Source organism: Thunnus maccoyii, chromosome 1 (genome assembly GCF_910596095.1).
Source record: "Thunnus maccoyii chromosome 1, fThuMac1.1, whole genome shotgun sequence".
Classification (NCBI taxonomy): domain Eukaryota; kingdom Metazoa; phylum Chordata; class Actinopteri; order Scombriformes; family Scombridae; genus Thunnus; species Thunnus maccoyii.
Window position 1 is genome coordinate 31589031 of NC_056533.1, and position 10680 is coordinate 31599710.

The 10680-nt window shown below is 37.0% G+C and overlaps 1 protein-coding gene across 1 annotated transcript; it reads right to left on the bottom strand.

Moving 5' to 3' along the window:
- Positions 1 to 2361: 2361 nt before the first annotated feature.
- Positions 2362 to 10408, bottom strand: LOC121900507 (mucin-5AC-like). Its single transcript, XM_042416921.1, has 9 exons — positions 10335 to 10408; positions 8046 to 8198; positions 7749 to 7786; positions 7567 to 7596; positions 7248 to 7414; positions 6082 to 6596; positions 5798 to 5897; positions 4475 to 4760; positions 2362 to 3066 (listed from the first exon to the last, which is right to left on the bottom strand). The coding sequence occupies exons 1-9, from the start codon at positions 10394 to 10396 to the stop codon at positions 2984 to 2986; spliced, it is 1434 nt and encodes a 477-aa protein (XP_042272855.1). The 5' UTR covers positions 10397 to 10408; the 3' UTR covers positions 2362 to 2983.
- Between the last annotated feature and the right edge of the window lie 272 nt (positions 10409 to 10680).

Genomic DNA, 10680 nt, shown 5'->3' on the forward strand with positions numbered 1-10680 from the left:
ATTTTACATTTCATATTTCATGTTTATTTGCATAGGGACAAATATATAGCATGAACTTATGCCACATACCAAAGCATGTATAGGCTAAGCTAGTTTGCTGTGCCCGTCTATAGATGGGCTTTTAACATACATACAACTCAACATTAAAATATATGAAGCTGCACAAAACTCAACAGACACATACACATTTTATCACAAAACACTAAACTCTAATACATCTGCACACATATTGTCTTATGAAACTCAACAACAAAGTACATACTTTTTCTTGATTGTGAGATAACCTTTTAAAATGTATGCATTTTATACATTTACTCGAGTAATGTACTTAAGTACAGTTTTGAGGTACTTGTACTTCACTTGAGTATTTCCATTTGATGCTATTTTATACTTTATTTGACTTTTATTTGACAGCTTTAGTTACTAGTTGAACAAGTTGAACTCTGGGACTTTGTGAACACACACACACTCATTTCAATAAATGTTCAAATGATCCAATATTTCACCAAAAATCAAAGATAAGAGAAAAAGTCCAAGACCGGAAACCAGATGTGTGTATCAGAACACGACCCCTCAGATTTATCTGGTGACCCTTTGGAGGGGCCTGACCCCTAGGTTGGGAACCACTGGACTAAACTAGCTAACTGTATATAAAGTAGTTGAAACTAGCTCCACCTCCAGCAGCTACAACAGTAACATGCTGCTCTAACACTGATGCTTCAGTATTAATAATCTAATGATGTCATACATAATAATATATCAGTCAGTTATACTGCAATACTTTAACTACATAAAGCTGATAATACTTATGTACTTAAATGAGATTTTTCATGCAGAACTATTACTTGTAATGGAGTATTTTTACATTGCTGTATTGGTACATTGGTCTCAAAGCCTCTTTATCTTTAACATTTGAGTTTTTATACACTGATCTACAAAAGCTGCTGTATTTACAGTCATTGCTGTAAACTTAGTGACAAATTGACAACTTTGGGAAAGGCACATATCTTCAGCCAGTAAGATTTAGGACTAGAGGCCAGTACTCTGTTTCTTATATAGGCAAAACATAGAAATAGTTAAAATGATCTCATTACTCTATTCCAACTCATTTGGGCTAATAAACACAGTTTCATGATTTATTATTCCCCCCCCCACAAAATACAACTTTTTATAAGTTTATTTATTTAGCAGGGACAGTGCTCATTAATCAACAGAAGAAAAATGTAAATGAGCCAGAGTTAGCCTAAAAGTTTCATTTTCATCTGTTATCCCTGGCCAGGTGTTGAAAAGGCTACATAACATTAGAATAAAATGATTGATCCTATAAAATTCATGGTAAAATGTATTTTAGAGTTTGGATATCCAAGGATACATTGCCTATTTAGGGTATTTGTGTGGCAACAACCTTTAAACATTGTAAAATGAGTTTATAAACATAATACTAGTGTCAAACCTTCATGTAAATATTTATTTAAAAAGTATTACTAACCAGTTTTGTGACCTTAAAATAGTGGCTTTGACAGTGTGCAGAGCTGCTCTTAACATTTTAATCATTGACAATGGCAAGTCTCACTTTGCATTTATGCAGGTCCATTGAAGCACATCCTGCAACCTTTCTCTGAATTACTACTGTATACTGTACATGCAGTCCTGCAAACACAAAGCGTAATAATTTAAAGAATTTATACTCGAAATAAAAAGTTGCATTTTGATTTTAGATTACAAAACAATCTACAAGATTTTTATTTAATATCATTTTATGGTTGTCTTCTTTAGTGAATAGATCAACTGCTGACATTTACTAGAAAAAGCTAGTAAGTAGTAAGGTCAAGACTAAAATTCTGTGCTCATATTGGCATTTTATTCTTACTAGGTATGTATACTTCCTACTTACACTCACATACACCTGTTTTGGTGTGCTCCGTCCTCTGCATCATGCTGCTGCTGCTGCTGCTGCTGCTGCTGTATATGGCCCACTGCATTTAGTTAATTCAAGTCATTAGAGGAGACAAAACATGTTGACAGAGTCTCCCTGAAGAGATTCAGGCACTGATTACCTATAGAGCAATCATTTGTAATTGATTTAAAATGGTAAATGGACTGCATTTATATAGCACCTTTCTAGTCTTCCGACCACTCGAAGTGCTTCACTCTACATGTCAACATTCACCCATTCACGCACACATTCATTGACTCATCATTCACACATTTTTTTTAAACTTTAGCTTCTATTAATTTTCTGACAGGAAATCTGTGTGTTTTTATGTCATTTAATGTTTTATTGTCTTTTGAATTATACAGTTTGCATAATTGTTTAATAAAATATACATGTTATACCAACAATTTATTACTAAAAATATATATATACTTTTTACATTTAAAGTAAAGACAGATACACAACAAACAACATTAAGCACAGTTTTGACGAGACAGATTTTTTAGGTCTAAGACAAATTGGACATGCAGATAGAAGTATCAGTGATGAAATATTTAAATATTTTAAGTTTTTAAAATACAGCTGATTTTATCTGCAATGTTTGTGATAAGTAAACATTTACAGAACATTGAGCAGCAGTAGCCAATAAGAGCTCATGAGGGGAAAGAGGTGTATGACGCTATTTGTTATCTCCTGTGCTCAATACTTATGAACACAACAAATTTAGGCTCATTGCGATTATATGGTCAGCGTCTTAAACATTTAGGCTTCACGGACGCTTTGTATAAGCGCATTAGAAATAAAACCTCATTTCAGGGAGAAGCTTTTAATGCTTGACTGCTTGTCTGGGTCACATCCTTCAGGATCCTGCAGTGCAAGCAGTGCAGCATCTTATGTTTTTCTGACAGCAATGTAGTGCTAGTCTTGCTTTTGTTTGATTCTCTAAAACAGCTCAAAATATATAGTGGAATGGGGCTCAATCTTCATTTGAAGCCAAACAGGAAAAAGTAATGTTCCATGTTACTGACAGATCATCATCCAACGTGCTCAGTAAAGGAAGATGTGTTGAAGAAATATGCTGATAGTCGTCAAAATCACTCCCACCGCCATGGCTGAGGCCCGTTGTGGAGCTGCAGGAGAAGAGAGGAGAGTTTACTTGAATATTTACAGAAAATTTCTCAATTCACACTTTAGATTTCCCTCAGAGTGACTTATAACAGACATCTTTGGAGTTTTTAAACATTTTTTTCAGGCAGCCAAGTCATTTTAAACCGTTTTTCTTTTAGGGAGGGCTTGCCTAAGCCTATTAAAGACTTAACAATAACTTTCATAGTGCCTTCTTGTGTTCCAGTGCATAAACTGTGCATTATATGGGCTCACAACTGTGTAAACCTTGGAGGGAGCAGTAAATTATTTCTCTACGATGTTATTAAAATGACCACAATAGGCACAAAGCACAAGGTAGTCCCCTCAAAAACAATTGGTTAATAGTTCTAAAATTTACTTCACAATTTACAATCAGCTACAATTGCAATGACTGACCTGATGAAAGTGGAACAAGAGCAGCTATCACACTTTATTTTACAGGTGCTGTAATTTTACGCTAATTTCATGGAAATTTTCTGAGTAATTTGCAGGTATTTAACTGTTATTTTTTTAGGACATACAGAGAGAGTGGTGCAATTTGGTACAAATTATAAGAAAAAACTGAATAAAATGTTAAATTGGTAAGTTGGTAGTTGATAGTGAGTACCCGCTCATTATATTTAAGTAATGCATAATTCTTAAGTTGGTTTAGTTGCTAATTATCGTATCTTGGTTCATACCTAGTTGTTAATTTGCAAAAAAATAGCATGTTGGGTTGTTTCTTAAAAACTCTATAATTAGCACATTTCCTGTATATTACCAAATTACATAACCCTGTCAAAGAAATGTCCTAAGAATTAACATTTACACTGAAAACCAAGTATTTTGTCAGTTTAAGTACTGATATAAGTAATTTTTGAAGAATTATGTATTAAAATATAATGAGTGGGTATTTACTATCAACTACCAACTTACCAATTTAACACTTTATTCAGTTTTTTCTTATAATTTGTGCCACATTGCCCCACCCTCTCTGTAAAATGTCCTCAAAATCAACTGTTAAATACCTGCAAATTACTCTTTAGGGATCTATAAAATAAAGCATTAACAAAGCAGTTCAGCAGGCTGTGGTTCATTTACAAAGCTTTGTAATAAACATGAGATATTGTAACTTGAATAAATACTTAAATTATGAAAAAATAAGATAGTTCACACATTGGGGGGGCCCTTGTTGGCTCTGGGGACCAAAGTGGTCATTTAGTTTTTTTATGCCACCAGTTGTCCATTTGGCTAATATGAATGCTTGGTATGAAACAGCTCTTAAATAAAATATCGTTCACAGGAAAATAAAGGATTTGCTTGAAATAATACCGCCAGTAGTCAGTGGATTGATATTTCACTTAATAGATTATTACAAATTAACAAACAAAACAAAGAGATGGAGTTTTTTACCATGTGAGGTGGTGGTGGTCTGGGCAGCTGTGGTAACAGCAGCAGTAGTAGTAGTAGTGGTAGTAGTTGTTGTAGTTGGTTTAGTAGTAGTGGTAGTACTGGGAGCGGCTGTAGATGGTCCTGGAGTGGTGATCACAAGGCTAATAGGTCCTGAGTTGATGGTGTAGGTTTTCGTAAACACACTGTTAACCAGCGATCTGTGATTAATGGCGCGGGTGCACAGGTCAGGACACTTCTCTGAGGGAAGGGTGGCGATGCACAGATTGACTGTGCACTGGACATACATCTGTACAGCACAAAACAAATAGATACAAGTTAGTGGAGTGGAGGCAGCTTCAAAACATTTTAGAATTGCACAACATATCTTCAAATATTTATGAGACATTAGTTACTGTTTGACAGCATACTGTAACAATACACATATTTGAAAAATGGAAATTATTAAAGAAGTGGAAACCAAGGCAGTGTTTGATCCTCACACAAACATGAGATTTCTAGCGGATATTTATGAAATGCAAACCAACAGGCTTGGGTTAGTTAAGTAACAGCATGCCGATGCTGATAGGAATGTTATTAATTTAGTGCTTAGTCATGGGACCAAAGTTATTACAAGTCATCATATCAGGGACATGAATGTCCGTCCCAAATGTCATGACAATATATCCAGGAAATTTCAGTCTTGCTGAAAGTTGTGGACTGGACTGAAATTTCCATCCAAACAGTCGCTAGTATGGCAAAAAATTTATGCAAACCATCAATTCTACAGAGAAAAGTGTAATCATAGACATTTGACAGAACAATTTACCACAAATGTTTGTATATAAGTCAGAGCTGCTCTAATACTTTTGGACCTAGTCTCAGGTCTTGACTTGAGATTAAGCTGATGGAGCATTTATACAAAAAACATTTTACTAGATTTTTTAAAAGCACAAATTCCTCACACAGTGGGCAATTGAGTTGTACCATCCATTGTCTTGTTTAAAACCAAGTGGGCAGAATGAAAAATTGGTTATAATAGTAAGCACAATAGACAAGTGAAAACACACTTAAAATACCGGTAAAAAAAGTAAATATTAAACAAAAATGAAAATTGTCTCTTTGAATAACTAAAAGCAGGAACTAGTACAGACTTCCTGCTTAAATAAACATCATATTAAAAAAACAACAAAAAACATCTGAATTTAGAGTTTTCCACACGTTATTCTGTTGCCAGTACCTGCAAGTGAGAGTATGTATTAGGTCATGGAGATGTTGTGTGCAGCCCTGTTATATTATTTATGATTCATGAAAGACGTAACATGTGTGTTGCATGAAAGTACAGACCGTTGATCCTTGGGTCTCCAGAGTGCTCAAATCAAGGCGGTAGACTTTGGAATTGCTTTCTGTTGTAACAACCTCCAATGTGTTGCTGGATGTTGTACATCTGGAAGAGAAATAGTCAAAGAACTACCTGAGTTTATAGGATAAGCTTCAAACTCAGAGACAGCTAAAACAGATGTACACATAAGTTGTGTGTGAGTCAATATTTCTTTCAGACTGTTTCATATCTATCCTCTTCAAAATGGTAACCTCAAACTATTACAGTCAACAAGTGATTTGTTACTGACCCTTGCTCCAGAATGGGGTTGGATACAGAAAAGTCTTCCGCTTCAGACTCCATGCAATTGCTCACTACCATCTCAGCACGATCAACGCTGCAGTTGGACATCACATGGAGGTCCAGCTGGTTGATCCTGGACCCGATGGCGTCGTAGATGCCAGTGCTGTTAACGGAGAAGTCTGAGGTACTGTTGGAGGTGCTGTTTGATGTGCTGTAGCTCCTTGATAGTGATTCCACCTCTCGACGCACTCGTTCTGGTGAGAATCGGAGGGAGCGCAACTTCGGGTCGCGTGTGAATTGTGCCAGGGGCCCTTCTCCTGGTAAGTGAAATTCTATCCAAAACCTAACCTCACCAAAGGTTTCCTTTTCTGTGGGCATGCTGATCTTGTGCTGTGGTCCTTTGGCCTGGACTCCAGGAATCCGGCAGGCCAGGGGGAGGACGAGGGAGGGCTCGCGGCTGACCATGGTGTACGGACGCACACTTTTCAAGGTGTTGGTGTAAACCAGCTCTGAACCAGAGTGCTGGAAGACAGGAGAGAATGAGGAAGTCTACAGTTTGAATTCACATTCAGCTGAAAAACCTGTCAATGCAAAGTGAATTTTAAGAGTAACTTAACACCAGATTGTTTTATTGCCATGTCTGGTTTAAAGTTTCCTGTCACTTTCACCTCTGATGCTTGGTGTAGTGCATCACTGCAGCAAGGTGAAAACTGAAACCACTTGAGGTCAGCAAAGTCAAGATTTTCAAGGGTGTTAAGTTGCTCTTTAAGTACTGCTATGATCCTTTTCTTATCGTCATAAATAGATGAAACAGGAAGATATAAACCACAGAACTTGAAACAAATAATATTTTATTCAATAATTTACACTGGGGGTCAGAAATAGCCAATAATGAAATTGAAATTGTAGAACTTTTCGTTCATAGTCCCTCAGGGGTAAAAAGGGCATCGCTGTCTAGGCTATTATGGCTAATATGAATGTGGACACCACCAAACCATCATTAAAGTTTTAAGTCAGTACTACAACATAGTTAACCAACATAGTTAATCATTGTTTGATTTGAAATCCAGTGTGCCAGAGTATAGAGCCAAAACACCTACACCTACATGCCAAGATGGCTTGTAGGGTTGAAAATAGTCAAAGAAAGAAAGAAAGAAAGGTAGAGCCTTTTACCACAGTTTTGGTGCCGCAGCCACTCAAGGGGATGCGTGCAGTCAGGTGTGTGCTGTTGTACGTGACGGGACAGGTGGGGCTGTTGAGCTGCAGTTCGGCCAGGTTGATGTTGCTCAGTGAGGTGACAGGAAGCACCAGAGACATCTCTGTGTTCTCACACTTCAACTCTGCAGGCAGACAGCAGCACATTCTTAGATGATCAATAATTAGTTTCACTCACAGACATAATGAGCACGCTCGTCATTAGGCGAGATCTGAATCATACACAAGACTTGATTATAATGAAGTGTGATTATAATGAAATGAATATTTTCTCAACCTGTTCCGGTAGGTAGGGTCCTCATTTCTCCTGAAAATATTAGGAAAGGCATGTTTTAATAGTCATTAGGTAATAGTGAATATTTTCTGAGAAACTCTATTGATTGGTACAGGAGTGTATTGAGAGCTACAGTACAGTAAAGCATATCTGGCGTCTTATTTGTAGGAAGCTAAAGGTCTTACTTTGGTACAGCCACATGCATCTGGGCTCTGACTGCAAACTGGAAAGACAAGAAGTGCAAATCAGACCACGTCATGTACTAAATATACTTTCTTCAAGAAATAATTTAACTAGAAGTGTAATCAGGTGTACTTATGAATAATAGACCATGTTGAAAAAGCTCATATAAATTCCCGAGACTTAAAAAACAACCTTACTTAATATTTTTCTAAAGTATCTACAACCTTAATTCCTCCTGCTCATGAGTGTGAAAGTAATTCTGGCAGTATTAGTACAATTCAGTTCACAGGACAACCTACCTCTTGGTATTCGCAACAAAGCAGACAGGCAAAAGACGAGTCAGCTTGTTTTCGGAGCGGACCCAGGCCATGGTCATGGTCGCCAGAGGGCCGACTGATACGAAGCCAGTCCTGAAGAGTGCAGGTGGGCCAACCACTGCTATCTCTGAAACACTGCAAATATAGAGAGAAACCTTTAAATTCGGCTGTCATAACTGTATTTAAAACAGTTTTGCTTAAAGGCCTGGTACACCCTTGGTAACACACACAGATACATTGAATTATTGTGCCTGATTAGATCTCAGCTGTGTAAGAAATCACTTCCCTGTTCATAGACAGACACTTATGAATTATTGTCATTTTGCGTCATCATTGACAGGTGCAGGTGTAGAGTTGCACAACAGTAATTGTCACATCTATAAAAGATGACACATTGCATTGTGTTCATGTCATGGACACATTCCGTTGTGGGACTTTTGTAGGCTCTATATGAGGCATATGTTTCAGACACTCAAATAAAGTGAATTTGGATGCAGCCCTCCTTTCAGGACCATATGGGTGTGTACAGACTGCACTTAATTATCTCCCAGACTCTCCAGTTAGTTTGGTTGTAAATGTTAGGGTGAGGTAAATTATGCTTTTATTACTCCTATAGACCTTTATCACAGAAGACGCTTTGACATATCACAGTAGGAAAAGCGCAGGCGTAAAATAATAAAACTATTGATAGCTGAATTCCATTTAGCTGCTTCAGTTTCAGGATCCTGGTATTGTGCATGCCGACTTACTGTCATACCATCATGATTTACTGGGACACTTGAAAAGAACAGAGTCATTATTAATGACATTAGCAACACCTGTGCTTTTTCTATTATCATAAGTCAAAATGTCTGCTGTGAAAAAGGCGTGTTGCTACATGAAGTATGGTGGCCTCAAGTAATTCTAGCATGGCTCCCCTCGCCTTCAACTTGAGCAGAGGTCTTATCAGCAAGAATGACTGAAAACACCTGTGTGGGTGTGCAGGGCCTTTAGGCAATTCTATTTATGAAGCACATTTCATTCCTGGTGAATGCACTTTGAACGACAGGTTCACATTTTTTTAAAGTCTGTCTTAAAATGATAATCAGGTGCCCAAATGAACATTGAAATAGTTTTTTTTTTTTCTTGCCATAATTATTCCTCTTGTTCATACTGGCCATTAGAAGATCCCTTCATAATATACTTACAATGTAAATGATGGAGGCCAAAATCCACAGTCTACTACATACAAAAATGTATTTAAAAGTTTATCTGAAGATAGTATGAAGTTTCAGCTGTCCAAATTGTTCAAATCAAGTAGATATCTTTCATTGTTACAGTCTTTTTAGTACCTAAGTCCCTCTTTTTGTTACTATACTTCCACCGCAGCTCAACAGGGAAACACAAAGAGGGAATTTGATGCTAAAATGTGGCAGATTTCTACTTGACATGACTAACTCAGACTGCTGAAGCCTCATATAAGCTTCAGATAAACTTTTAAATGCATTTTTGCATTTGTTCATATGGGCACCTGACTGTTGTTTTAAGACAGACTTGTAACATTGTGAACCTATCCTTTAAGTTAGTGTATTATGCTCAGTTCATGTGATACTGTACGATTCAGAGCAGCAAAGCCTCGATCACTGGCAGTGACATCTAAATAAAATCCAATTCAGCTACTTTAAAATGAGCTATGCTCTCTGTGTTTGTGTGCTTTCACTTAACAAACCTTGACAAATATGTAACGCAACATAAGAAGCTAAGTTAGGCTTTTTATATGATGGCTAACGGTGGAGGTTACCATCTTGGAATAATGTATGGATGCCCCCGAGTCGGAATAACAGGAGTTTTTCTTGTTCTCTGTCGAAATTGCATGAATGCAGCACTAGTGAATATGCAATGCTTCCTATTTAACTCCATATAGAGAAACAAAAGAGATAAGTTTGTCCTGCTAATGTGTTAAGATGTGTTCAATACTATGAAGAAGGAATTGAGGAAGACGGAAGGGGTATAAATTATACATGCTATAAAATAACAACTTCTTTAAAATCTTCAAATGATTAGCATTCCTCTCTAAATGTTTTCCTCTCTGTTTTAGTGCAGGATATTTCTTTGACCTTCTCAAATGAAAAACTCAATATGTCTGTGGTTTGATAAACCAATTCTCCAGACTTGAGGAGGAATACATAATGATAAGTTGGTAGTGTTGTGGAGCAGTGTGTGCCACTGGAACAATATGGGTTTTGTCAAAAATGTTTCATGTGGAAACACAAAGATGACATTAAGACACACCTCTCCAGTCGTGACATAAAGTTGGCGTTGAATTTGACCTCCTGGAATGGCAGGACAAACATCGTCGAGTCCTGTTTGGGGGTCTCATCTGTCGTCATAGGTTCAGCACTGCAGCTAGAAGACGCCTCCTCCACTGGAGGGAAAGGAGAATAAGAGACGAATTTGTTAGCAGCATAAAAAAAAGTTAATTATATTTCTCATTTTTACAGAGAAAGGACTAAAATGGGATAGAACATGAACTTAAAATGTACATTTTATGCCTCTATAGTTACCGGTTCTTACTCTGTATGTCTGTGAGGGCATATAGACAACATAAATGCCTTTTTAATAATTAAATAATGCCTTG

Bases quoted from the DNA above. Each gene is read 5' to 3' on its own strand.
- LOC121900507 (XM_042416921.1), bottom strand. From the start codon at position 10,396: ATGTTTGTCCTGCCATTCCAGGAGGTCAAATTCAACGCCAACTTTATG. The intron at 7,787-8,045 runs GTAGGTTGTCCT...TTGTCTTTCCAG, and splicing joins TTTGTTGCGAATACCAAGAG to TTTGCAGTCAGAGCCCAGAT. The intron at 7,597-7,748 runs GTAAGACCTTTA...TAATATTTTCAG, and splicing joins ATGCATGTGGCTGTACCAAA to GAGAAATGAGGACCCTACCT.